This window comes from Salvelinus alpinus, chromosome 10 (assembly GCF_045679555.1).
Source record: "Salvelinus alpinus chromosome 10, SLU_Salpinus.1, whole genome shotgun sequence".
Classification (NCBI taxonomy): domain Eukaryota; kingdom Metazoa; phylum Chordata; class Actinopteri; order Salmoniformes; family Salmonidae; genus Salvelinus; species Salvelinus alpinus.
The window spans coordinates 28,228,545-28,252,401 of record NC_092095.1 but is presented as its reverse complement, the minus strand read 5'-3'; the positions used below and the strand labels follow the sequence as shown (position 1 = coordinate 28,252,401).

At 41.1% G+C, this 23,857-nt stretch overlaps 1 protein-coding gene across 3 annotated transcripts; it reads left to right on the top strand.

Moving 5' to 3' along the window:
• The first annotated feature begins 131 nt into the window (after nucleotides 1-131).
• Nucleotides 132-23,851, top strand: LOC139531849 (acyl-CoA-binding domain-containing protein 5A-like). 3 transcript variants are annotated; one of them, XM_071328764.1, is made up of 13 exons: nucleotides 132-261; nucleotides 635-757; nucleotides 12,303-12,423; nucleotides 17,474-17,546; nucleotides 17,751-17,868; nucleotides 18,333-18,569; nucleotides 18,685-18,891; nucleotides 20,362-20,456; nucleotides 20,640-20,826; nucleotides 20,927-21,126; nucleotides 21,251-21,307; nucleotides 21,448-21,557; nucleotides 21,773-23,851. In XM_071328764.1, exons 2-13 carry the CDS (start codon nucleotides 673-675, stop codon nucleotides 21,783-21,785), a joined length of 1,503 nt encoding a protein of 500 aa, XP_071184865.1. In that variant the 5' UTR covers nucleotides 132-261; nucleotides 635-672; the 3' UTR covers nucleotides 21,786-23,851. The 3 variants fall into 3 exon arrangements, with proteins under 3 accessions (XP_071184865.1, XP_071184866.1, XP_071184867.1); XM_071328765.1 differs by having other exon boundaries at nucleotides 170-246; XM_071328766.1 differs by lacking the exons at nucleotides 132-261; nucleotides 635-757 and adding an exon at nucleotides 15,810-15,872.
• The last annotated feature ends 6 nt before the right edge of the window (nucleotides 23,852-23,857 follow it).

Below are 23,857 nucleotides of genomic sequence, written 5' to 3'. Positions count from 1 at the left end.
AGACCCAGCTGATATTACATTCGTGTCTATGGGAGAGCCACCCCCTTAAGTAAACAGGAACTGACCATTTTCAATGGTCAAAGGCCGGAGTGAACTATCTTTATTTATCCACCATCTTCGATATTTCTCTCCATTTTAGCAGTAGAAAACTACAACTCCCTTAGCATACAGTGCCTGTCATTACTGTATTGTGCATGGCTTCTGTTGGTAAGAATAAAGACAGGTCGCCAAGCAAGTCTCAAACAGGTAGATAATTAAATGGTGAGTAACTAACGTACTTGTCTTATTTACCAAGTACAATGCAAAGTTTTTTTGTGTTAATTAGAAAGATAAAACTTACAAGGATGTTTTTAAACCGTTTGTGTTGTTTCTTGCATTGAGCGCTCTAAATTTCAGAGACGACATAACCTCCTGGTTGATTTGGTTTAGCTTAGGCTACTGTTATAGGGTTGTATTCAAATAGTCAGCTGTATATATAATTCTGTATTTGAATAACTTGCATGTTATTGTGAACGGTTTGCCCACGCTATTTGAACAATGTTATTATGGGCGTATGACCTAGCTGACGCCACAAATATTGCTGCAACCAACTCAACTCTTTTGTTAGTAGAATTTCAATTATGATTATTTCTAGGTTTGAAGAGTTCGCTATCGTAATTCACATTTCGGTTCATGATGGAGATGGAGGATGGCAGACCTTTGCACGAGCTGAGGTTTGACGCCGCTGTCAAAGTGATACAAAGCTTGCCTCCAGACGGTAAGAGCTTTAACTACGGGCAAGGCTATATGCCACATTGTAGCAAAGGCAATTAAGTTAGCCTACAGACAGTGCATTCAGAAAGTATTCAGATCCCTTGACTTATGACCGTATTTGTTACATTACAGCATTATTTAAAAATTTATTAAATAGTGGTCCCCTCATCAATTTACACACAATACCCCATAATAACAAAGAAAAAACAGGTTTAGACATTTTTCCAAATTTATAAGAAATAAACAGCGTAAATATCACATTTTACATAAGTATTCAGACCCTTTACTCAGTACTTTGTTGAAGCACCTTTGGCAGCAATTACAGCCTCGAGTCTTATTGGGTATGACGCAACAAGCTTTGCACACCTGTATTTGGGGAGTTTCTCCCATTATTCTCTGCAGATCCTCTCAAGCTGTGTCAGGTTGGATGGGGAGCGTCACTGCACAGCTATTTTCAGGTCTCTCAAGAGATGTTCCGATCGGGTTCAAGTCCGGACTTTGGCTGGGCCACACAAGGACATTCAGAGACTTGTCCCGAAGCCACTCTTGCATTGTCTTGGCTGTGTGCTTAGGTTCGTTGTTCTGTTGGAAGGTGAACCTTCACCCCAGTCTGAGGTCCTGGGCAGGTTTTGATCAAGGATCTCTCCGTACTTTGCTCCATCTTTCCCTCGATCCTGACTAGGGCTGGACGATATGGCCAAAATATTTAAATATTATATCACAGTATTTTTTTAAATTGGATGGTATTTGACGGTATTTTTAGTTTTTGAATAATAAAAGTGTTACATTTGCTTTATGAGTAGTGAGTGATCCTAGGGTGGCAGCACATACATTCTTTTATCATTTCTGCATTTCCTGCACTCAATTGCAGTGGTGGAAAAAGTTCCCAAATGTCATACTTGAGTAAAAGTAAAGATATGTTAATAGAAAATTACTAAAGTAAAAGTGAAAGTCACCAAGTAAAATACTACTTGAGTAAAAGTCTAAAAGTATTTGGTTTTAAACATACTTAAGTATCAAAAGTAAATGTAATTGATCAAATGTACTTAAGTATCAAAAGTAAAAGTTTAAATAATTTCAAATTCCCTATGTTAAGCAAACCAGATGGCACCTTTTTATTTACAGATAGCCAGATGCACACCAACATTCAGACATAATTTACAAATAAAGCATTTGTGTTTAGTGAGTCCTCCAGATCAGAGCCAGTAGATGACCAGGGATGTTATCGTGATAGTGTGTGAATTGGACCATTTTCCTGTCCTGCTAAGCATTCAGAATGTAACGAGTACTTTTAGGTGTCAGGGAAAATGTATGGAGTAAAAGTACAGTATTTTCTTTAGGAATGTAGTGAAGTAAAAGTTGTCAAAAAATATTAAAGTAAAGTACAAATACCCCACAAAAATACTTAAGTAGTACTTTAAAGTATTTTAACTTAAGTAAAAAATACTTTCAAGTACTACTTAAGTACTTTACACCACTGCTCAATTGAGATCATTTCCACACTGCCACGTAGGGCTGCACGATATGGGCAAATAATCTAGGACTTATTTTTAACCAAATGTTGCAATTGCGATTTGACTTATGAATTAGAGCAAAACTGTTGGAATCATGGAAGTATAACGACTATTCTAATTCTATAGTTAGAATATAGTAGTGGGCGCTTTGAATTAGAGGTCGACCGATTATGATTTTTAAACGCCGATACCGATTATTGGAAGACCAAAAAAAGCCGATACCGATTAATCGGACGATTTTTATATATATATATTTGTAATAATAATTACAACAATACTGAATGAACAATGAACACTTTTATTTTAACTTAATATAATACATCAATAAAATCAATTTAGTGTCAAATAAATTATGAAACATGTTCAATTTGGTTTAAATAATGCAAAAACAAAGTGTTGGAGAAGAAAGTAAAAGTGCGATATGTGCCACGTAAAAAAGCTAAAGTTTAAGTTCCTTGCTCAGAACATGAGAACATATGAAAGCTGGTGGTTCCTTTTAACATATTCCCAGGTAAGAAGTTTTAGGTTGTAGTTATTATAGGACTATTTCTCTCTACCATTTTATATTTCATATACCTTTGACTATTGGATGTTCTAATAGGTATGTTGGTATTGCCAGCCTAATCTCGGGAGTTGATAGGCTTGAAGTCATAAACAGCGCAAAGCATTGCGAAGAGCTGCTGATAAACGCAGTAAAGTGCTGTTTGAATGAATGCTTACGAGCCTGCTGCTGCCTATCACCGCTCAGTCAGACTGCTCTATCAAATCTTTCGACTCTGTCAATCACCATATTCTTATCGGCAGACTCAGTAGCCTCGGTTTTTCTAATGACTGCCTTGCCTGGTTCACCAACTACTTTGCAGACAGAGTTCAGTGTGTCAAATCGGAGGGCATGTTGTCCGGTCCTCTGGCAGTCTCTATGGGGGTACCACAGGGTTCAATTCTCGGGCCGACTCTTTTCTCTGTATATATCAATGATGTTGCTCTTGCTGCGGGCGATTCCCTGATCCACCTCTACGCAGACGACACCATTCTGTATACTTCTGGCCCTTCCTTGGACACTGTGCTATCTAACCTCCAAACGAGCTTCAATGCCATACAACACTCCTTCCGTGGCCTCCAACTGCTCTTAAACGCTAGTAAAACCAAATGCATGCTTTTCAACCGCTCGCTGCCTGCACCCGCACGCCCGCCTAGCATCACCACCCTGGACGGTTCCGACCTAGAATATGTGGACATCTATAAGTACCTAGGTGTCTGGCTAGACTGCAAACTCTCCTTCCAGACTCATATCAAACATCGCCAATCCAAAATCAAATCTAGAGTCGGCTTTCTATTTCGCAACAAAGCCTCCTTCACTCACGCCGCCAAACTTACCCTAGTAAAACTGACTATCCTACCGATCCTCGACTTCGGCGATGTCATCTACAAAATAGCTTCCAATACTCTACTCGGCAAACTGGATGCAGTTTATCACAGTGCCATCCGTTTTGTTACTAAAGCACCTTATACGACCCACCACTGCGACCTGTATGCCCTAGTCGGCTGGCCCTCGCTACATGTTCGTCGTCAGACCCACTGGCTCCAGGTCATCTACAAGGCTATGTTAGGTAAAGTGCCGCCTTATCTCAGTTCACTGGTCACGATGGCTACACCCACCCGTAGCACGCGCTCCAGCAGGTGTATCTCACTGATCATCCCTAAAGCCAAAACCTAATTTGTCCGCCTTTCCTTCCAGTTCTCTGCTGCCTGCGACTGGAACGAATTGCAAAAATCTCTGAAGTTGGAGACTTTTATCTCCCTCAACAACTTTAAACATCTGCTATCTGAGCAGCTAACCGATCGCTGCAGCTGTACATAGTCCATCGGTATATAGCCCACCCAATTTACCTACCTCACCCCCATACTGCTTTTATTTATTTACTTTTCTGCTCTTTTGCACACCAGTATCTCTACTTGCACATGATCATCTGATGATTTATCACTCCAGTGGTAATCTGCTAAATTGTAATTATTCGATTTATTGCCTACCTCCTCATGCCTTTTGCACACATTGTATATAGATTCTCTTTTTTTCTACCATGTTATTGACTTGTTTATTGTTTACTCCATGTGTAACTCTGTGTTGTTGTCTGTTCACACTGCTATGTTTTATCTTGGCCAGGTCGCAGTTGCAAATGAGAACTTGTTCTCAACTAGCCTACCTGGTTAAATAAGGGTGAAATAAAAAAAAATAAAAAAAATCAGACTTAATTATAATAACACACAGAAATACGAGCCTTAGGCCATTAATATGGTCGAATCCGGAAACTATCATTTCGAAAACAAAACGTTTATTCTTTCAGTGAAATACGGAACCGTTCCGTATTTTATCTAACGGGTGGCATCAATAAGTCTAAATATTCCTGTTATATTGCACAACCTTCAATGTTATGTCATAGTTACGTAAAATTCTGGCAAATTAGTTCGCAACGAGCCTGTTGTATATATCCTGACTCTGCGTGCAATGAACGCAGGAGAAGTGACACAATTTCCCTAGTTTAATATTGCCTGCTAACCTGGATTTCTTAACTAAATATGCAGGTTTAAAAAATATATACTTCTGTGTATAGATTTTTTTTAAAGCATTGATGTTTATGGTTAGGTACATTGGTGCAACGTTTGTGCTTTTTTCGCAAATGCGCTTTTGTTAAATCATCCCCCGTCTGGCGAAGTTGGCTGTCTTTGTTAGGAAGAAATAATCTTCATACAGTTCGCAACGAGCCAGGCGGCCCAAACTGCTGCATATACCCTGACTCTGTTGCACAGAACGCAAGAGAAGTGACACAATTTCCCTAGTTAAAATACATTTATGTTAGCAGGCAATATTAACTAAATATGCAAGTTTAAAAATATACTTGTGTATTGATTTTAAGAAAGGCGTTGATGTTTATGGTTAGGTACACATTGGTGCAACGACAGTGCTTTTTCGCGAATGTGCTTGTTAAATCACCTGTTTGGCAAAGTAGGCAATGATAAATTAACAGGCACCGCATCGATTATATGCAACGCAGGACAAGCTAGATAAACTAGTAATATCATCAACCATGTGTAGTTAACTAGTGATTATGTTAAGATTGATTGTTTTTTATAAAATACGTTTAATGCTAGCTAGCACCTTACCTTGGCTCCTTGCTGCACTCGCATAACAGGTAGTCAGCCTGCCATGCAGTCTCCTCGTGGAGTGCAATGTAATCGGCCATGATCAGTCTCCAAAAATGCAGATTACCGATTGTTATGAAAACTTGAAATCGGCCCTAATTAATCGGCCATTCCGATTAATCGGTCGACCTCTACTTTGAATACAGTGTTGTTTGAGATGACAACGAATTAAAATGCCAGGGAGGCGTTATTGTGACAGGGTAGGAACTAAAGTGTTGATAAGTCTTTCCTAGGGGACCCTATAAGCTTTGGCTACATTGCATGTTTTCTCTTAGCTACTTTATGTAGCTAACATATTCTTGCTTTGCATATTCCTCTTTGATTTAGAAGATATTGTTGCACATACAACATGCTGATTTAGGTCTACACCATCACTGGTAATATCAGGCTGTATTAGCTAGCTACGTTTGCTCTTAATCAGTACATTTATTAGCTTGCTAGCTATTAGCTTTAGCGGCTAACAATTAGACAAACTAGCTGTTTGCTGAAGTAAGAAACTAATAGTGTCATTATATAACACTAGTGGATTTATATTAAGAAGCAAAGTGAAAACAGCGTTGTTGTCATCAACATTGCTGCATTGACAATGCAGACTGAAGGCAAGTGTCTTGTGGTTGAGGAACATCAATTGCGCTCCTTGAGTGACAGGGGGCGTGGCTATGTCTGTGTGTGCGGAGAGAGATGACTCAAGTAGCTAAGTACACTATACAAATTGGCATTACTCATGGCGTATCATATTTAACAAACCAAACATTCAAATACCGGCAGAGAAGGTTAAGTAATTATTTATTTTTTTAAACGGTCCCTGCATCAATACCGGTATATCATAAAATACAGTATACCGCCCAGCCCTAATCCTGACTAGTATCCCAGTCCCTGCCGCTGAAAAATATCCCCACAACTTGATGCTTCCACCACCATGCTTCACTTTAGGGATGGTATTGGCCGGCTGATGAGCGGTGCCTGGTTTCTTCCAGACGTGACGCTAGGCATTCAGGACAAAAAATGTAATCTTGGTTTCATCAGACCAAAGAATCTTGTTTCTCATGGTCTGAGTCCTTTAGGTGCCTTTTGGCAAACTCCGAGCGGGCTGTCATGTGCCTTTTACTGAGGAGTGGCTTCTATCTGGCCACTCTACCATAAAGGACTGATTGGTGGAGTTCTGCAGAGATGGTTGTCCTTCTGGAAGGTTCTCCCATCACAGAGGAACTCAGGAGCTCTGTCAGAGTGATCATCGGGATTTTGTGCACCTCCCTGACCAAGACCCTTCTCCTCCGATTGCTCAGTTTGGCCGGGCGGCCAGCTCTAGGAAGTGTCTTGGTTGTGTCCAAACATCTTCCATTTAAGAATGATGGAAATCACTGTGTTCTTGGGGAACTTCAGTGCCGCAGACATTTTTTGGTACCCTTCCCCAGATCTCTATGGAGCTCTATGGACAATTCCTTCGACCTCATGGCTTGGTTTTTTCTCTGACATGCACTGTCAACTGTGGGACCTTATATAGACAGGTGTGTGCCTTTCCAAATCATGTCCAATCAATTGAACTAACACAGGTGGACTTCACTCAAGTTATAGAAACATCTCAAGGATGATCAATGGAAACAGGATGTACCTGAGCTCAATTTCGAGTCTCATAGCAAAGGATCTGAATACTTACGTAAATAAGGTATTTCTGTTTTAGTTGTTTTATAAATTAGCAAACATTTCTGGAAAACTTAAGTATTCTTTTCGCTTTGTCATTATGAGGTATTGTGTGTAGACTGAGGATAAAACAAAATGGGGGGGGGCTGTAACGTAACAAAATGTGAAAAAAGTCAAGGGGTCTGAATACTTTCCGAATGCACTGTACAACAAAGCTGTCTGGGAATAGGTCTATTTGCCTTTTCTATAGCCTGAGTTACATTACAATGCATTAAAAAAAAACATTAATAAAAAACAAATATTGAAAGAAAAGCATTGCAAGTTTGAATTTTGTAAAGTTAGCGTGGGAGAAGTGGATTGTTTTTAAATTGATCAATAATGACAAACCTCCTGGCATTGACAACTTCGATGGAAAGCTGCTGAGGATTGTAGCTGACTCTAGACACTCCTATCCTATCTTTAATCTGAGCCTGGAGGAAAGTCTTTGTACTCAGGCCTGAAGGGAAGTCATTCCGCTACCCAGGAGTAGTAAAGCGGCCTTTACTGTTTCTAACAGCAGACCTATCAGCTTGCTCCCAGCTCTTAGCAAACTGTTGGGAAAAATTGTGTTTGACCAAATACAATGCTACTTCTCAGAAAACAGACTTTCAGCATGCTTATAGAGAAGGGTACTTATTATCTACTGCACTGACACGTGACTGATGATTGGTTGAAATAAATTGATAATAAGAACATTGTGGGAGTTGTACTGTTAGATTTCAGTGCAGACTTTTATATTATTGATCATAAAAAAAAAGTTTGGACACACCTACTCATTGCATGTTTTTTTTCTCTATTTTTTACATTGTAGAATAAGAGTGAAGACATCAAAACTATGAAACAACACATGGAATCATGTAGTAACAAAAAAGTGTTAAAAAATACAAATATATTTTAGATTTTATATTTTTAAATGTAGCCATTGATGATAGTTTTGCACACTCTTGGCATTCTCTCAACCAGCTTCATGCGGTAGTCCCCTGGAATGCATTTAAATTAACAGCTGTGCCTTGTTAAAAGTTAATTTGTGGAATTTCTTTCCTCCTTAATGCGTTTGAACCAATCGATTGTGCTGTGACAAGGTATACAGAAGATAGCCCTATTTGGTAAAAGACCAAGTCTATATAATTGCAAGAACAGCTCAAATAAGCAAAGAGAAACGACAGTCCATCATTACTTCAAGATATGAAGGTCAGTCAATCCAAAACATTTCTAGACCTTTGAAAGTTTCTTCAAGTGCAGTCGCAAAAACCATAAAGCGCTATGATGAAACTGGCTCTCATGAGGACCGCCACAGGAAAGGAAGACCCAGAGTTACCTCTGCTGCAGAGGATAAATTCATTAAAGTCACGAGCCTCAGAAATTGCTGCCCAAATAAATGCTTCACATAGTTCAAGTAACAGACACATCTCAACATCAACTATTCAGAGGAGACTGCATGAATCAAGCCTTCATGGTCGAATTGCTGCAAAGAAACCACATCTGAAGGACACCAATAATAAGAAGAGACTTGATTGGGACAAGAAACACAAGCAATGGGACATTAGACAGGTGGAAATCTGTCCTTTGGTCTGATGAGTCCAAATTTTAGATTTTTGCTTCCAACCGCTGTGTCTTTGTTAGACGCAGAGTAAGTGAACGGATGATCTCCACATGTGTAGTTCCCACTGTGAAGCATGGCGGTGTAGATGTGGTGGTGCTTTGCTGTTGACACTGTCAGTGATTTATTTAGAATTCAAGTCACACTTACCCAGCATGGCTATCACAGCATTCTGCAGCGATACACAATCCCATCTGGTTTGCGCTTAGCGGGACTATCATTTGTTTTTCAACAGGGCAATGACCCAACACACCTCCAGGCTGTGTAAGGGCTATTTGACCAATAAGGATAGTGATGGAGTGCTGCATCAGATGACCTGGCCGTCACAATCACCCGACCTCAACCCAATTGAGATGGTTTGGGATGAGTTGGACCGCAGAGTGAATGAAAAGCAGCCAACAAGTACTCAGCATATGTGGGAACTCCTTCAAGACTGTTGAAAAGCATTCCAGGTGAAGCTGGTTGAGAGAATGCCAAGAGTGTGCAAAGCTGTTATCAAGGCAAAGGGTGGCTACGTTGAAGAACATAAAATATAAAACATATTTTGATTTGTTTAACAATTTTTTGGTTACTACATGATTCCATATGTGTTATTTCATAGTTTTGATGTCTTCACTATTATTCTACAATATAAAGAAAACTTTTGAATGAGTAGGTGTGCCCAACCTTTAACAGGTGTGTTATGGCTTTTCAACCTCTGCTCTGAATCCACAATATGGCAATATATCTAATAGAACTCAAAGGGTTTTCTTTAATGGAAGCTTCTATAATATCAAACATGTAAAGTGTGGTGTACCGTAGGGCAGCTCTCTAGACCCTCTACTCTTTTCTATTTTTACCAATGACCTGCCAAAGGCATTAAACAAACCATGTGTGTCCATGTATGCTGATGGTTCAACCATATTCACATCAGCAAGCACAGCTATTGAAGTAATTGAATCCCTTAACAAAGAGTTGCAGTCTGTTTTGGAATGGGTGGCCAGTAATAAACTGGTCCTGAACATCTCTAAAACTCAGTGTTGTATTTGGTACAAATAATTCCCTAAGTTCTACACCTCAGCTGAATCTGGTAATAAATGCTGTGGGTGTTGAAAAAGTTGAGGAGACTAAATTGCTTGGTGTTACCTTAGATTGTAAACTGTCACGGTCAAACATATAGATTCAATGGTTGTAAAGATGGGGAGAGGTCTGTCCGTAATAAAGAGATGCTCTGCTTTTTCGACGCCACACTCCACGAAGCAAGTTCTTCAAGCTATAGTTTTGTCTTATCTTGATTATTGTCCAGTTGTGTGGTTGAGTGCCGCAAGGAAGAGCTAGTTAAGCTACAGCTGGCCCAGAACAGAGCGGCACGTCTTGCTCTTCATTGTAATCAGAGGGCAAATATATATATATATATATATATACACTGCTCAAAAAAATAAAGGGAACACTTAAACAACACAATGTAACTCCAAGTCAATCACACTTCTGTGAAATCAAACTGTCCACTTAGGAAGCAACACTGATTGACAATAAATTTCACATGCTGTTGTGCAAATGGAATAGACAACAGGTGGAAATTATAGGCAATTAGCAAGACACCCCCAATAAAGGAGTGATTCTGCAGGTGGTGACCACAGACCACTTCTCAGTTCCTATGCTTTCTGGCTGATGTTTTGGTCACTTTTGAATGCTGGCGGTGCTCTCACTCTAGTGGTAGCATGAGACGGAGTCTACAACCCACACAAGTGGCTCAGGTAGTGCAGCTCATCCAGGAAGGCACATCAATGCGAGCTGTGGCAAGAAGGTTTGCTGTGTCTGTCAGCGTAGTGTCCAGAGCATGGAGGCGCTACCAGGAGACAGGCCAGTACATCAGGAGACGTGGAGGAGGCCGTAGGAGGGCAACAACCCAGCAGCAGGACCGCTACCTCCGCCTTTGTGCAAGGAGGAGCACTGCCAGAGCCCTGCAAATGACCTCCAGCAGGCCACAAATGTGCATGTGTCAGCATATGGTCTCACAAGGGCTCTGAGGATCTCATCTCGGTACCTAATGGCAGTCAGGCTACCTCTGGCGAGCACATGGAGGGCTGTGCGGCCCCACAAAGAAATGCCACCCCACACCATGACTGACCCACCGCCAAACCGGTCATGCTGGAGGATGTTGCAGGCAGCAGAACGTTCTCCACGGCGTCTCCAGACTCTGTCACGTGCTCAGTGTGAACCTGCTTTCATCTGTGAAGAGCACAGGGTGCCAGTGGCGAATTTGCCAATCTTGGTGTTCTCTGGCAAATGCCAAACGTCCTGCACGGTGTTGGGCTGTAAGCACAACCCCCACCTGTGGACGTCGGGCCCTCATACCACCCTCATGGAGTCTGTTTCTGACCGTTTGAGCAGACACATGCACATTTGTGGCCTGCTGGAGGTCATTTGCAGGGCTCTGGCAGTGCTCCTCCTTGCACAAAGGCGGAGGTAGCGGTCCTGCTGCTGGGTTGTTGCCCTCCTACGGCCTCCTCCACGTCTCCTGATGTACTGGCCTGTCTCCTGGTAGCGCCTCCATGCTCTGGACACTACGCTGACAGACACAGCAAACCTTCTTGCCACAGCTCGCATTGATGTGCCTTCCTGGATGAGCTGCACTACCTGAGCCACTTGTGTGGGTTGTAGACTCCGTCTCATGCTACCACTAGAGTGAGAGCACCGCCAGCATTCAAAAGTGACCAAAACATCAGCCAGGAAGCATAGGAACTGAGAAGTGGTATGTGGTCACCACCTGCAGAATCACTCCTTTATTGGGGGTGTCTTGCTAATTGCCTATAATTTCCGCCTTTTGTCTATTCCATTTGCACAACAGCATGTGAAATTTATTGTCAATCAGTGTTGCTTCCTAAGTGGACAGTTTGATTTCACAGAAGTGTGATTGACTTGGAGTTACATTGTGTTGTTTAAGTGTTCCCTTTATTTTTTTGAGCAGTGTATATATATATATATATTATGCATGCCAGTCTCTCGTGGCTAAGAGTTGAGGAGAGACTGACTGCATCACTTCTTCTTTTTATAAGAAACATTAATGTGTTGAAAATCCCAAATTGTTTGCACACACACTTACCCCACAAGACATGCCACCAGGAGTCTTTTCACATTCCCCAAATACAGAACAAATTTAAGAAAGCGTACAGTATTTTAGAGACATTATTGCATGGAACTCCGTTCCATCTCTTATTGCTCAAATTAACAGCAAACCTGGTTTAAAAAAACAGATAAAGCAACACCTCACGGCACAACGCCCCTCCCCTATTTGACCTAGATAGTTTGTGTGTATGTATTGATATGTAGGCTACGTGTGCCTTTTTAAAAATGTATGTAGTTCTGTACTTGAGCTGTTCTTGTCTATTAATTGTCTGTATTATGTAATGTTTTGTGTGATCCAAAGGAATATTAGCTGCTGCTTTCGCAAAAGCTAATGGGGATCCTAATAAAATACAATGAAATTACAATTTAAATGCAATGTGTGTGAACCCCACAGAGTTTTCGAAAAGCCTGTCAAATGTAAGATGTATTTTGTGTATCCATTTCAGGTTCCTTTCAGCCCTCTAATGACATGATGCTCAGGTTTTACAGTTACTACAAACAAGCCACACTTGGACCATGCAGCATACCCAGACCTGGCTTTTGGGATCCGGTGGGAAAAGTTAAATGGTAATGCAAAGTAAACCGTAGGAGCATAGCGTCAGGAAGTAGTTTGACTGTGGGGGTGCTGCGATGGTGGGGGGAATGTAATAATCTGATAATACTTGTGGAATATAAAAAAGGTTGCTTGATATGTTTTCCAGTTTCTTGAAATGCTTTGCAAATGCAACTTATTACTATGTGAAAACTGAAAATGTCTATTCATTCCTTTTCAAATCAAATGCTATTTGTCACATACACGTGTTCAGCAGGTTTTATTGTGGGTGTAGTGAAATGCAAGGCGCTCTTATCCAGAACAACTTACAGTAGTGAGCGCATACATTTTCATACTTTTCCCCCATGAATAATATATATTTTTTTTAAATCAGATTTTTCATGTGTTGCTGCAGCACCCTCCGCACCCATACTTCCCGCAGCTACAGTGGGGCAAAAAAGTATTTAGTCAGCCACCAATTGTGCAAGTTCTCCCACTAAAAAAGATGAGAGAGGCCTGTAATTTTCATCATAGGTACATATCAACTATGACAGACAAAATGAGAAAAAAAAATCCAGAAAATCACATTGTAGGATTTTTAATGAATTTATTTGCAAATTATGGTGGAAAATAAGTATTTGGTCAATAAAAAAAGTTTATCTCAATACTTTGTTATATACCCTTTGTTGGCAATGACAGAGGTCAAACGTTTTCTGTAAGTCTTCACAAGGTTTTCACACACTGTTGCTGGTATTTTTGCCCATTCCTCCATGCAGATCTCCTCTAGAGCAGTGATGTTTGGGGGCTGTTGCTGGGCAACACGGACTTTCAACTCCCTCCAAAGATTTTCTATGGGGTTGAGATCTGGAGACTGGCTAGGCCACTCCAGGACCTTGAAATGCTTCTTACGAAGCCACTCTTTCGTTGCCCGGGCGGTGTGTTTGGGATCATTGTCATGCTGAAAGACCCAGCCACGTTTCATCTTCAATGCCCTTGCTGATGGAAGGAGGTTTTCACTCAAAATCTCACGATACATGGCCCTATTCATTCTTTCCTTTACACGGATCAGTCGTCCTGGTCCCTTTGCAGAAAAACAGCCCCAAAGCATGATGTTTCCACCCCCATGCTTCACAGTAGGTATGGTGTTCTTTGGATGCGACTCAGCATTCTTTGTCCTCTAAACACAACGAGTTGAGTTTTTACCAAAAAGTTCTATTTTGGTTTCATCTGACCATATGACATTCTCCCAATCTTCTTCTGGATCATCCAAATGCTCTCTAGCAAACTTCGGACGGGCCTGGACATGTACTGGCTTAAGCAGGGGGACACGTCTGGCACTGCAGGATTTGAGTCCCTGGCGGCGTAGTGTGTTACTGATGGTAGGCTTTGTTACTTTGGTCCCAGCTCTCTGCAGGTCATTCACTAGGTCCCCCCGTGTGGTTCTGGGATTTTTGCTCACCGTTCTTGTGATCATTTTGACCCCACGGGGTGAGATCTTGCGTGGAGCCCCAGATCGAGGGAGATTATCAGTGGTCTTGTATGTCTTCCATTTCCTAATAATTGCTCCCACAGTTGATTTCTTCAAACCAAGCTGCTTACCTATTGCAGATTCAGTCTTCCCAGCCTGGTGCAGGTCTACAATTTTGTTTCTGGTGTCCTTTGACAGCTCTTTGGTCTTGGCCATAGTGGAGTTTGGAGTGTGACTGTTTGAGGTTGTGGACAGGTGTCTTTTATACTGATAACAAGTTCAAACAGGTGCCATTAATACAGGTAACGAGTGGAGGACAGAGGAGCCTCTTAAAGAAGAAGTTACAGGTCTGTGAGAGACAGAAATCTTGCTTGTTTGTAGGTGACCAAATACTTATTTTCCACCATAATTTGCAAATAAATTCATTAAAAATCCTACAATGTGATTTTCTGGATTTCTTTTCTCATTTTGTCTGTCATAGTTGAAGTGTACATATGATGAAAATTACAGGCCTCTCTCATCTTTTGAAGTGGGAGAACTTGCACAATTGGTGGCTGACTAAATACTTTTTTGCCCCACTGTATGTGTAGGAGTCAAATAAGGTCTTCTAACAGAGATTCTTCACTGGAGTCCTATTTTTATTCTCTGTATTGTAGTCCTTGCAGTTAACTTTCCTATTGCCACATTTTGTCTGATTTAACTCAGGACCTGTTGTGCTGGAGAGGCATCATATGTCAGGTCACCTTCTACCCACTTGGCGGGAGTTGACAGTGTTTACTTGTGTAGATTGTTAAAGAAGATGGCTACACTAAGCAAATTCTCTTTTAGGAATGACACTGAAGCTATTTATAATCAGTTAACTATTAGACTATTACTGCTTTACCGGCCCTAACTTGAAGAGTTGGCAGGCCAGATACTGCTTAGCTCAATGTGCATCTGGGTCATTGACCAGGTGGATACTCTGCTGATAACAAATGTCATGATTATGACATTAGGAATCAGGTTTGAGGAGTTATCGAGGTAACTTTTGTAAACTTTGAGTATAACTCGGGATAACTGGTACCACAAAAGTGGCTCCCCTTTTAGCCAGATACATTTCAATGGCGATGAATCCTTCAGTAGTAACCTGCTCCCGGGCAGGCTAAATCAGGGCTAACTCCATTAATTCGGAATGAAGTGTCTGAGCCGCAAGGTGAGGACTAATGAAATCAGATTACATCCCTCTTGCAAAAATTGCGTCATCATCTCCTTCTTTTTAGTAAGATGACCGATTTTAAATGTGTTATTTATCAAATGTTTTTTTTGTGTATAATAAGTTAGAATACCTATCACATTTAGTAATGATAGAATGCATTTGAAATTTAATGCACAGTAAAACTTTTGACTTAATACAATTATTTTTTCGATAGGAGTGGGGGAAAAAGGTGCTCGTGCACACCAAAGACGGCATGACGATAAGTAATAAAATAAGGACGTCACTTCAAAAAGCCTGTTTCACACCATAGTCTGCTGGATTGGCAGGATTACTTTTCTTTCAACACAAATTAAAATGTGGCACTGACTCGCCCATGGATTGATGCTTCAGCAGTGTAATAATGAAGAGTTCGACTAGCCACGTGCAACATGCACGCGCAGTTACAAGCATGCTAGAGTTAGCGGGCAGGCGGACGAGCATTATCCACCGTCGTTGTACGAATAAAGCTGGAATGTGAAGCTGGCTAGCTTTAGAAAACCCTGAGTAGATCTAGCTTCCTTTCATAGTATACCTCTCAGAACTATAATGGCTTGACATGCTGCTCATGGCTCCTATTTCAGTGTCCATTATGCCCGTTATGTATATGAGAGTTCAAGAATGGAAAGAAAGTGTATTATAATACACAAGATCCTTGGGTATTGCAGTTTTTCTGTTACTGATAACTTAAAATGTTAACCTGTATTACATTTTTTTCCAAGGTAATATGCATTCGGAGAGTATTCAGACCCCTTCCCAACATTTTGTTACGTTATAGACTTTTGGTGAGAAAATTGATTAAATAAATAAAAATTATCCTCAATCTACACACAATACCCCATAATGACAAAGCGAAAACAGGTTTTTAGAAATTTTTGCTAATGTATTCAAATAAAAAAACAGATATTACATTTACATAAGCATTCAGACCCTTACTCAGTACTTTGTTGAAGCACCTTTGCCGGTGATTACAGTCTTGGGTATGACGCTACAAGCTTGGCACAACTGTATTTGGGGAGTTCTCCCATTCTTCTCTGCAGATCTTCTCAAGCTCTGTCAGGTTGGATGGGGAGCGTTTCTGCACAGCTATTTTCAGGTCTCCAGAGATATTCGATCGGGTTCAAGTCCGGACTCTGGCTGGGCCACTCAAGGACATTCAGAGACTTGTCCCAGAAGCCACTCCAGCGTTGTCTTGGCTGTGTGCTTAGGGTTGTTGCCCTGTTGGAAGGTGAGCCTTTGCACCAGTCTGAGGTCCTGAGCACTCTGAAGCAGGTGTTCATCAAGGATCTTTCAGTACTTTGCTCTGTTCATCTATCCCTTGATTCTGACTAGTTTCCCAGTCCTTGCTGCTGAAAAACATGCCCACAGCATTATGCTGTAACCACCATGGTTCACTGTAGGGATGGTGCCAGGTTTCTTCCAGACGTGACGCTTGGCATTCAGGCCAAATAGTTAAATCTTGGTTTCGTCATACCAGAGAATCTTGTTTCTCATGGTCTGAGAGTCCTTTAGGTGCCTTTTGGCAAACTTCAAACTGGCTGTCATGTGCCTTTTACTGAGGAGTGGCTTCCATCAGGCCACACTACCATAAAGACCTGATCGATGGAGTGCTGCAGAGATGGTTGTCCTTCTGGAAGGTTCTCCTATCTCCACAGAGGAACTCTGGAGCTCTGTCAGAGTGACCATCGGATTCTTGGTCACCTCCCTGACCAAGGCCCTTCTCCCCCGATTGCTCAGTTTGGTTGGGTGGCCAGCTCTAGGAAGAGTCTTGGTGGTTCCAAACTTTTTCTATTTAAGAATAGAGGCCACTGTGTTCTTGGGGACCTTCAATGCTGCAGAAATGTTTTGGTACCCTTCCCCAGATCTGTGCCTCGACACAATCCTGTCTCTGAGCTCTACGGACAATTCCTTCGACCTCATGGCTTGGTTTTTCCTCTGACATGCACTGTCAACTGTGGGACCTTATATAGACAGGTGTGTGCCTTTCCAAATCATGTCCAATCAATTGAATTTACCACAGGTGGAGACCAATCTAGTTGTAGAAACATCTCAAGGATGATCAATGGAAACAGGATGCACCTGAGCTCAATTTCGAGTCTCATAGCAAAGGGTCTGAATAATGCAAATAAGGTATTTCTGGTTTTATCTGTAATACATTTGCAAAAATGTCTAAACCTGTTTTCACTTTGTCATTATGGGGTATTGTGTGTAGATTGATGAGGAACAAAAAAAATATTTTATCAATTTTAGAATAAGGCTGTGGAATGTGGAAAAAGTGAAGGTGTCTGAATACTTTTTTTTTTAAACTTTATTTTAAACTTTGCACTGTATTCCTGGAGACACTTAATGTAGGTGTTATGTTAAACATCTTGTTCTGTCTACATAGGGATGCATGGAGTGATCTGGGAGATATGACCAAGGAAGAGGCTATGACAGCTTACGTTGATGAAATGAAGCTGGTAAGTGCATACCAGCGTTGGCGTCTTCTAATACATTGTTGATGAATCCAGGAAGCGAATAGAATTCTATTCTTGGATTGACATTTCCTGAGTTCAATGAAGTAGATCACTTTGTTGATGAAAATATGTCTTAATGGCATTCAGACAGGATCGCTTGGACGTCAGTGGACACTAAATGTGTTTGCTGTCTTATTTACACGACAGATCCTTGAGGGCATGCCCTGTACAGATGAGGTAGAGCAGCTTCTAAAGGTGCTGGGCCCATTCTACGAACAGGTGGAAGAGAAAAAGCAGATACACCAGGTGTCAGACCTGTCCGCAGGTACTGTCACTACCTTTCTAATTTGATTTCATATGAATTTGATTTATTTTATTTGGAATGTTTTCCATTTTAACATAGCAATTTCTATCATGTGCTCAGCCCGTTTGACAAGGTTTGCTAGGCAACTTGAAGGCAAGTGTATGGACATGTATCATTTACCCTCAATGACCTGCCCCTTAGTTAAGTCTGGTGTTGTAGTTCTGTATACATACATTTTCTTTCATATTTGTTTTAGATATATTTTTGCTTTATATCTCCTAGTTTGGCTAAATTGGAATTTATCTCCTAGTATAGCTCCTAGTTTGGCTAAATTAGAATTGATCTCCTAGTATGTCTCCTAGTATATCTTATAGTTTGGCTAAATTAGAACTTATCTCCTAGTATATCTTCTATTTTGGCTAAATGAAACTAATAGTAACATATAGTTCTAATAACGTTGTAACACTGTTGTTGCTATGCCGCAGGTTTTGGAACCATGCTAACATCAGCACCTTCAAAAAGTGTCACAAAGAGCCTCATTAGGACAATGGAAATGAATGGCACTTTGGAGACACGTAAACCCAGACAGGCTGTTGAACCTCCGGAGCCCAAAGTCATGGCACTGAAGGAACAGGGGGAGGAAGAGGAGTTTGAGTTTGATGAGGAAGATGAGATGGAGGATGGAAAATTAGAAATTGTTGAGATAAAAGAGGTGAAAAAAGGTATATGTTGTCGAACATTAAAAAATGTAAATAAATAAAAAAAGGAAAACGTTAAGCAGAAATGTTTATCTTGTAATAATATTTTTAATTTCTTTTTATCTTTCATTGAAAAAAGCCTCAGCCCCACAGCCGGAGAAAAATGGCTCATCCAGAAGACCTAAAGTACCCCTGTCCAATGGTAATGTGTGGAACGGAGTGGGCCACCTCCCCAATGGGACCCACACCTCCAAGGCTGCCCTGAACAGTGAGGACTCAGAGGAGGGCCTCACCAACAGCACCCTGCCCTTGGAGCCCCATGTCCAGGTCAACGGCCACCACGCAGGTGGGTTCCACTGGTTAAAGTTGCATCGACAACAGCAGGGCTCTCCAAACCTGTTCTTGAAGAGCTACCCTCCTGTAGGTTTTGGCTCCAACCCTAATCTAGCGCACCTGATTCTAATAATTAGCTGGTTGATAAGCTAAATCAGGTTAGTTATAACTGGGGTTGAAGTGAAAATTGACAGGGTTGGAGAGCCTTGGACAACAGTGACATACTGTAGTGAAGGGCAGGGTTTCCCAAACTTGGTCCTGGGGCCCCCTCTGGGTGCATGTTTTGTTTTTTCCCTAGTACTACACAGCATTTAAATAACCAAAGATTGATGATGAGTTGATTATTTGAATCAGCTGTGTAATGCTAGGGCAAAAACCAAAACGTGCACCCTGGTGGAGGGAAGGGGAATACCTAGTCAGTTGCACAACTGGATGGATTCAACCGAAATGTGTCTTCCACGTTTAACCTCTGAATCAGAGAGGTGCGAGGGGATTGCCTTATTCGATGTCAATGTCATCAGCGCCAGGGCAGCAGTTGTTTTCGGGGGTTAACTGCCTTGTTTAGAATGTTGTTCCTACATTGCCATCGTCGACGGTTTGAGTTCCTTGGGCCGTAAGTCTCTTATCCATGGCCGCCAGATTGTGAATAGTAAATTGCGCTTTACACTAACATTACTTTTTATTTGTTGTAAACACAAAAAGGTAGAAGCTCTATCCCTGTGGTAACCAATAGGTATTTCGGGCACCATAGAAAAAGTTAGAAACTAACAAATCCGGTTGCATGATGGATATTACATTTGTGTATTGTTGTAACGTATACCATAGATATACAGACTTAGCTATTATATTAGGCCTAGAGTTTTCTTTTATAACAGAACTGAGTATTGAAATTGGATACAATTCACAATTGTCATTGATATCCACTATGCAGAATATCAATATTGCTAATTTCAACAAGAATCAGGCCTTATAGGCCTAACCCAGATCCACCATTAACCAGATGTCCATAAAAGGTTTAAAGATGGATAGTCAGTCCTCTGTAGATTAGCACCCTGCCTGCCCACAGTGGGTGGTTGTTCTCATGGATCCTTGGCCATGTGATCTGATAAGCTGCTCAGCTTTACTCCCAGAGCTGTTGCAACTCAGCATTTCCCTAGGAACAGCCACAGACTCCCTGCTCTGATGGATTGCCATTACATTATGCTCCTAAAAGATGGTCTAGGGTCAGTTGTGTTTCTATTACTTTCACCTCTCACCAACTCATTACATCAAATTAGTGATCACCTTGAGAAAGGAGAAAGGATGCATTTGGAATGTCGAACACACAATATGATGTGAATGGAGCACAGGCCTCTGCAATGGTTGCATTTGTGTTGCTTCTTAATCAGTCCCGCTAGCACAAACTTTTCTCCGAGGGAAGTTTCCCATATGGCTAAGAATCTGACCTGACCTGTATGGGACGGGGTACTATTTGTTCTCATAGATCTCAACGCGGATGTATTCAGGCCCTATCGCGCGGCCAGTGACTCAGACAGCGAGGTCTACTGCGACTCCATGGACCAGTTTGGCCTGGAAGAGGTAAGAAGCAAAGGGGACACCTAGTCAATTACACAACTGAATGTATTCAACCGAAATGTGTCTTCCCGCATTTAACACAACTCCTCTGAATCAGAGGGCACAAGCACAGTGTACAGACAATGCAAGTACACACCATGTACATGGAGCATTTCCAAATCCTCATGTATGTGTGTTTTGGTCCAGGGCTCTGAGGCACAAACTGACCGCTGTCTGGAGCTGGATGAGGAGCATGGGGAAAAGGGGGAGACTAGTGGAGGGGACAGTGTGACGGGCATCCAGTGTGGCGCTGAGGATGGGGAGACTTGTGGAGGGGCCTCTCAGAGACTGAATGCAGACAGGCCCAATAGCTCCCTGGTCGGGAGAGAACGAGGTGCGGTGTGTGTGTATGTTTAGGCCTGTCTTACTTCTCTATTTACCTACAAGTGTATGTCTGTGTTTACACCTCTCTTCCGTGTTTGCGTGTGTTATAGGTTCTAGGTCTTCAGGGCACAGTCCAGGTGCCCAGAAGCCCTTGCAGGGTAGCGGGGGGGACGGGGAGCGGTGGGGGGGAGCAGGGACACGAGGAGGCAGTCTGAATGAGCAGATTGTAGTGGCGCTGGCCAGACTGCAGGAAGACATGCAACATGTCCTGGACAGACTGCACACACTGGAGGCCCTCACTGCATCCCAGGTCAGAGACCCACATTTAGCAATTGAAGTATATTACATAGCCTGTTGATAGTGACTACTGTGGAAAGGGTATGTTATAAGTACTCATTTGTTTTGTACCTTCTCTCTTTGTACATGTTCTCTAGGCAAGGTCACCGGCTCAACCATACCCACCATCACCCCTGGCAAAGAAGAATAGTAAGGTACGGCGCTGCCTTTACTCTCTGTCTACATTTCATTTGGACTCGCATCGTCATAGACTAAAGATGCCCTTTGTACCTTTGGTTTTAGGGATATTGTGACCTTCAGTTTGATCACTTTTTATTCATCCTCTGTCCTCTAGAAACCATCCTGGTGGCCTTTCAACGTGTCTCCCAGCACTGTAGCCTTTGCTGTTGTGTGGCCATTTGTGGTGCAGTGGCTTATCCGCCGATATCTTCAACGTAGGAGAAGGTAATTGTATAGCAAGATGGGGATATTCTAAAATAACTAAGTCGATTGTGTTTTTGTGTAAATTGAGACATTTTGTTACATTTGTTAGTTGTTCATCCATTCATGATTCTGCCTCTGATACTCTCTATATGTGGATACTGTAGCTTTATCAAAATAATCTATTGTTTGATAGAGGCTTGTGCTTAGTAAGAATGTTTTCTTGTCCCCACTATCAGACGAATCAATTGAAAAATCTCCCAGCCCAAATACACAAAGCGACGAAGAGTAGACTATCAAGAGTCTTTGGTTTGTTACCGACCGTCGCCTCCCTTATGCTTTCCCCCACACCTCTGTAACTCTAGCTTTTGCGCTATGAAGATTGCACTAGGAGTAGTGGGTGGTGGAAGCCTCGCAACCCACTAGAATTGAAATCAAAGAGAAATGTGAATGTATTGATCCACAGCTTGTAATCGTGCAAGCTTTTTGAGATGATAGGCTACAATTACTTTACTACATTAGTAATTATTTTACTCTTAAGAAATTATTAGGATTTAACTTGGGAGGGGAAAGTTATTGTTTATGTATGTTGATTATAGCATTGTTCGTAGATAGATCACAATAGTTTATTTTATTGCAAGTATGCCATACATCTTATGGGCATTATAAGAACTATCTAACTTGTCCTGCAAATGCCTGCCATGGACATACTGCAATATAAACCATAGGCCATATATCATAATAGTTTCTTAGGCAATGCTGCTAATATATTGTGATAACTGTAGGTAGATAAAGTGTAGAAATAATGTATTCTTTGAAAGGTACATTTAATTCTGAAAACATATTTTTTCTAATAACATGAAATTAAAATTAAGGCTTTGTCTAGTCTTTGGTTAACCAGGTTGTTGTAGATGACTGCTAAATGTTTTCTCTAGGATGTGAATGGTTCATATTTTGTAACATACTTCATATCTGATCATGTTTTTATACACATAGCTTGTGTATTTTCTGAATTTCCTCAACCCATGATAAAGTGCTTCGCCAATTTAAGTTATACGGGGTACTGCAGAGCCGTATACGCTACGGTTTTGGGGTATTGTAGTTCTGTTCACTCTCAAGTAAAACATCTCAACATTGGACCAAATTCTTTAAAAAAAATAAGAGAACCAGGTGGATGAGAAATGCTCATTGGACACAAAAAAAAATGTGGGCCAATCCATCCCACACCTTGTTTACGGCAGTGAAAAGCTGTATAATGAGGATTTTCAAATTCAAACCGTACATACAGTGCTTTCTTCTCTAAGGCAGTGTTTTCTAACTCCAGTCCTCGAGTACCCACAACAGCACACATTTGTGTTGTGGCCAAGCACACCTGATTAGACTCGTCAACTAATCATCAAGCGCTCAATGAGTTGAATCAGGTGAGTTTGTGCGGGGCTAAAACCCAAAACAACGTACTCGAGGACTGGATTTGGGAAACTGCTCTAAACTGTATGGTTTCGAACCAATCATAAGATTTGTCTTTCTCACTTTCTTTAAAGGTCCAATGCAGCTGTTTTTCTCAATATAGTCATTTATGGGTAACAATTAAGTACCTTACTGTGATTGTTTTCAATTAAAATGGTGAAAAAAGTTACCAAAAATTGCTTCTTAGCAAAGAGCAATTTCTCAAGCAAGAATTTTCCTAGGGCTGTCTGGGGGAGTGGTGTGGGGAAACTGAACAATTGCTGTTATTGGCAGAGGTTTGGAACTTTCTTATTGGTCTAGTAACTAATTTAACACCAGGTGACATCAGGCAGGCCGTAATTTCAGGTAGTCTTTTCAAACAGCTCTTACAGTAAAAGGGCATTATCATAATTTTCACAGTATTATTCCAACCTCAGTGTGGAAATATAAAACACAGGAAAACATTTTTTTACTGGGCTTTTAATAGCAATATTCTTATGTTTTAATGTAGCAAAGTTTATTGTGATGTGTAAATTTGGTCATGTATGGTGTCTGTTTTTAAATCTGTTAGATTAAAAAAAACATTGAATTGGTTCATGTAGTATACATTGTTTAAAATAGCTGTACAGTCCAGATTAATGCAATATTTTAATTGCATTCTAATGTACTATATGAATCTATATCAAATTAATATACATAAGATTTACATTGGCAGTAGAGCCGGTGCTCTTTTCAGTGCCATTGATTTGTTAAATACATTTTCTACTAAATATGAATCTAAAGCGTTCACATTTTCTGCCTTAGGCGTAAATGGTTGTTTGCATGTGATCTGTCGTCCAAGGCACAAAGTTAATAAAGCCTTTTGATCTGTTTGACTG

Excerpts from the sequence above, each read along its gene's own strand:
- LOC139531849 (XM_071328764.1), top strand. The coding sequence starts at position 673 with ATGATGGAGATGGAGGATGGCAGACCTTTGCACGAGCTGAGGTTTGAC. Across the intron at positions 20,827-20,926 it reads CCTGGTCGGGAGAGAACGAG|GTTCTAGGTCTTCAGGGCAC; the intron begins GTGCGGTGTGTG and ends CGTGTGTTATAG. Across the intron at positions 21,127-21,250 it reads AGGCCCTCACTGCATCCCAG|GCAAGGTCACCGGCTCAACC; the intron begins GTCAGAGACCCA and ends CATGTTCTCTAG.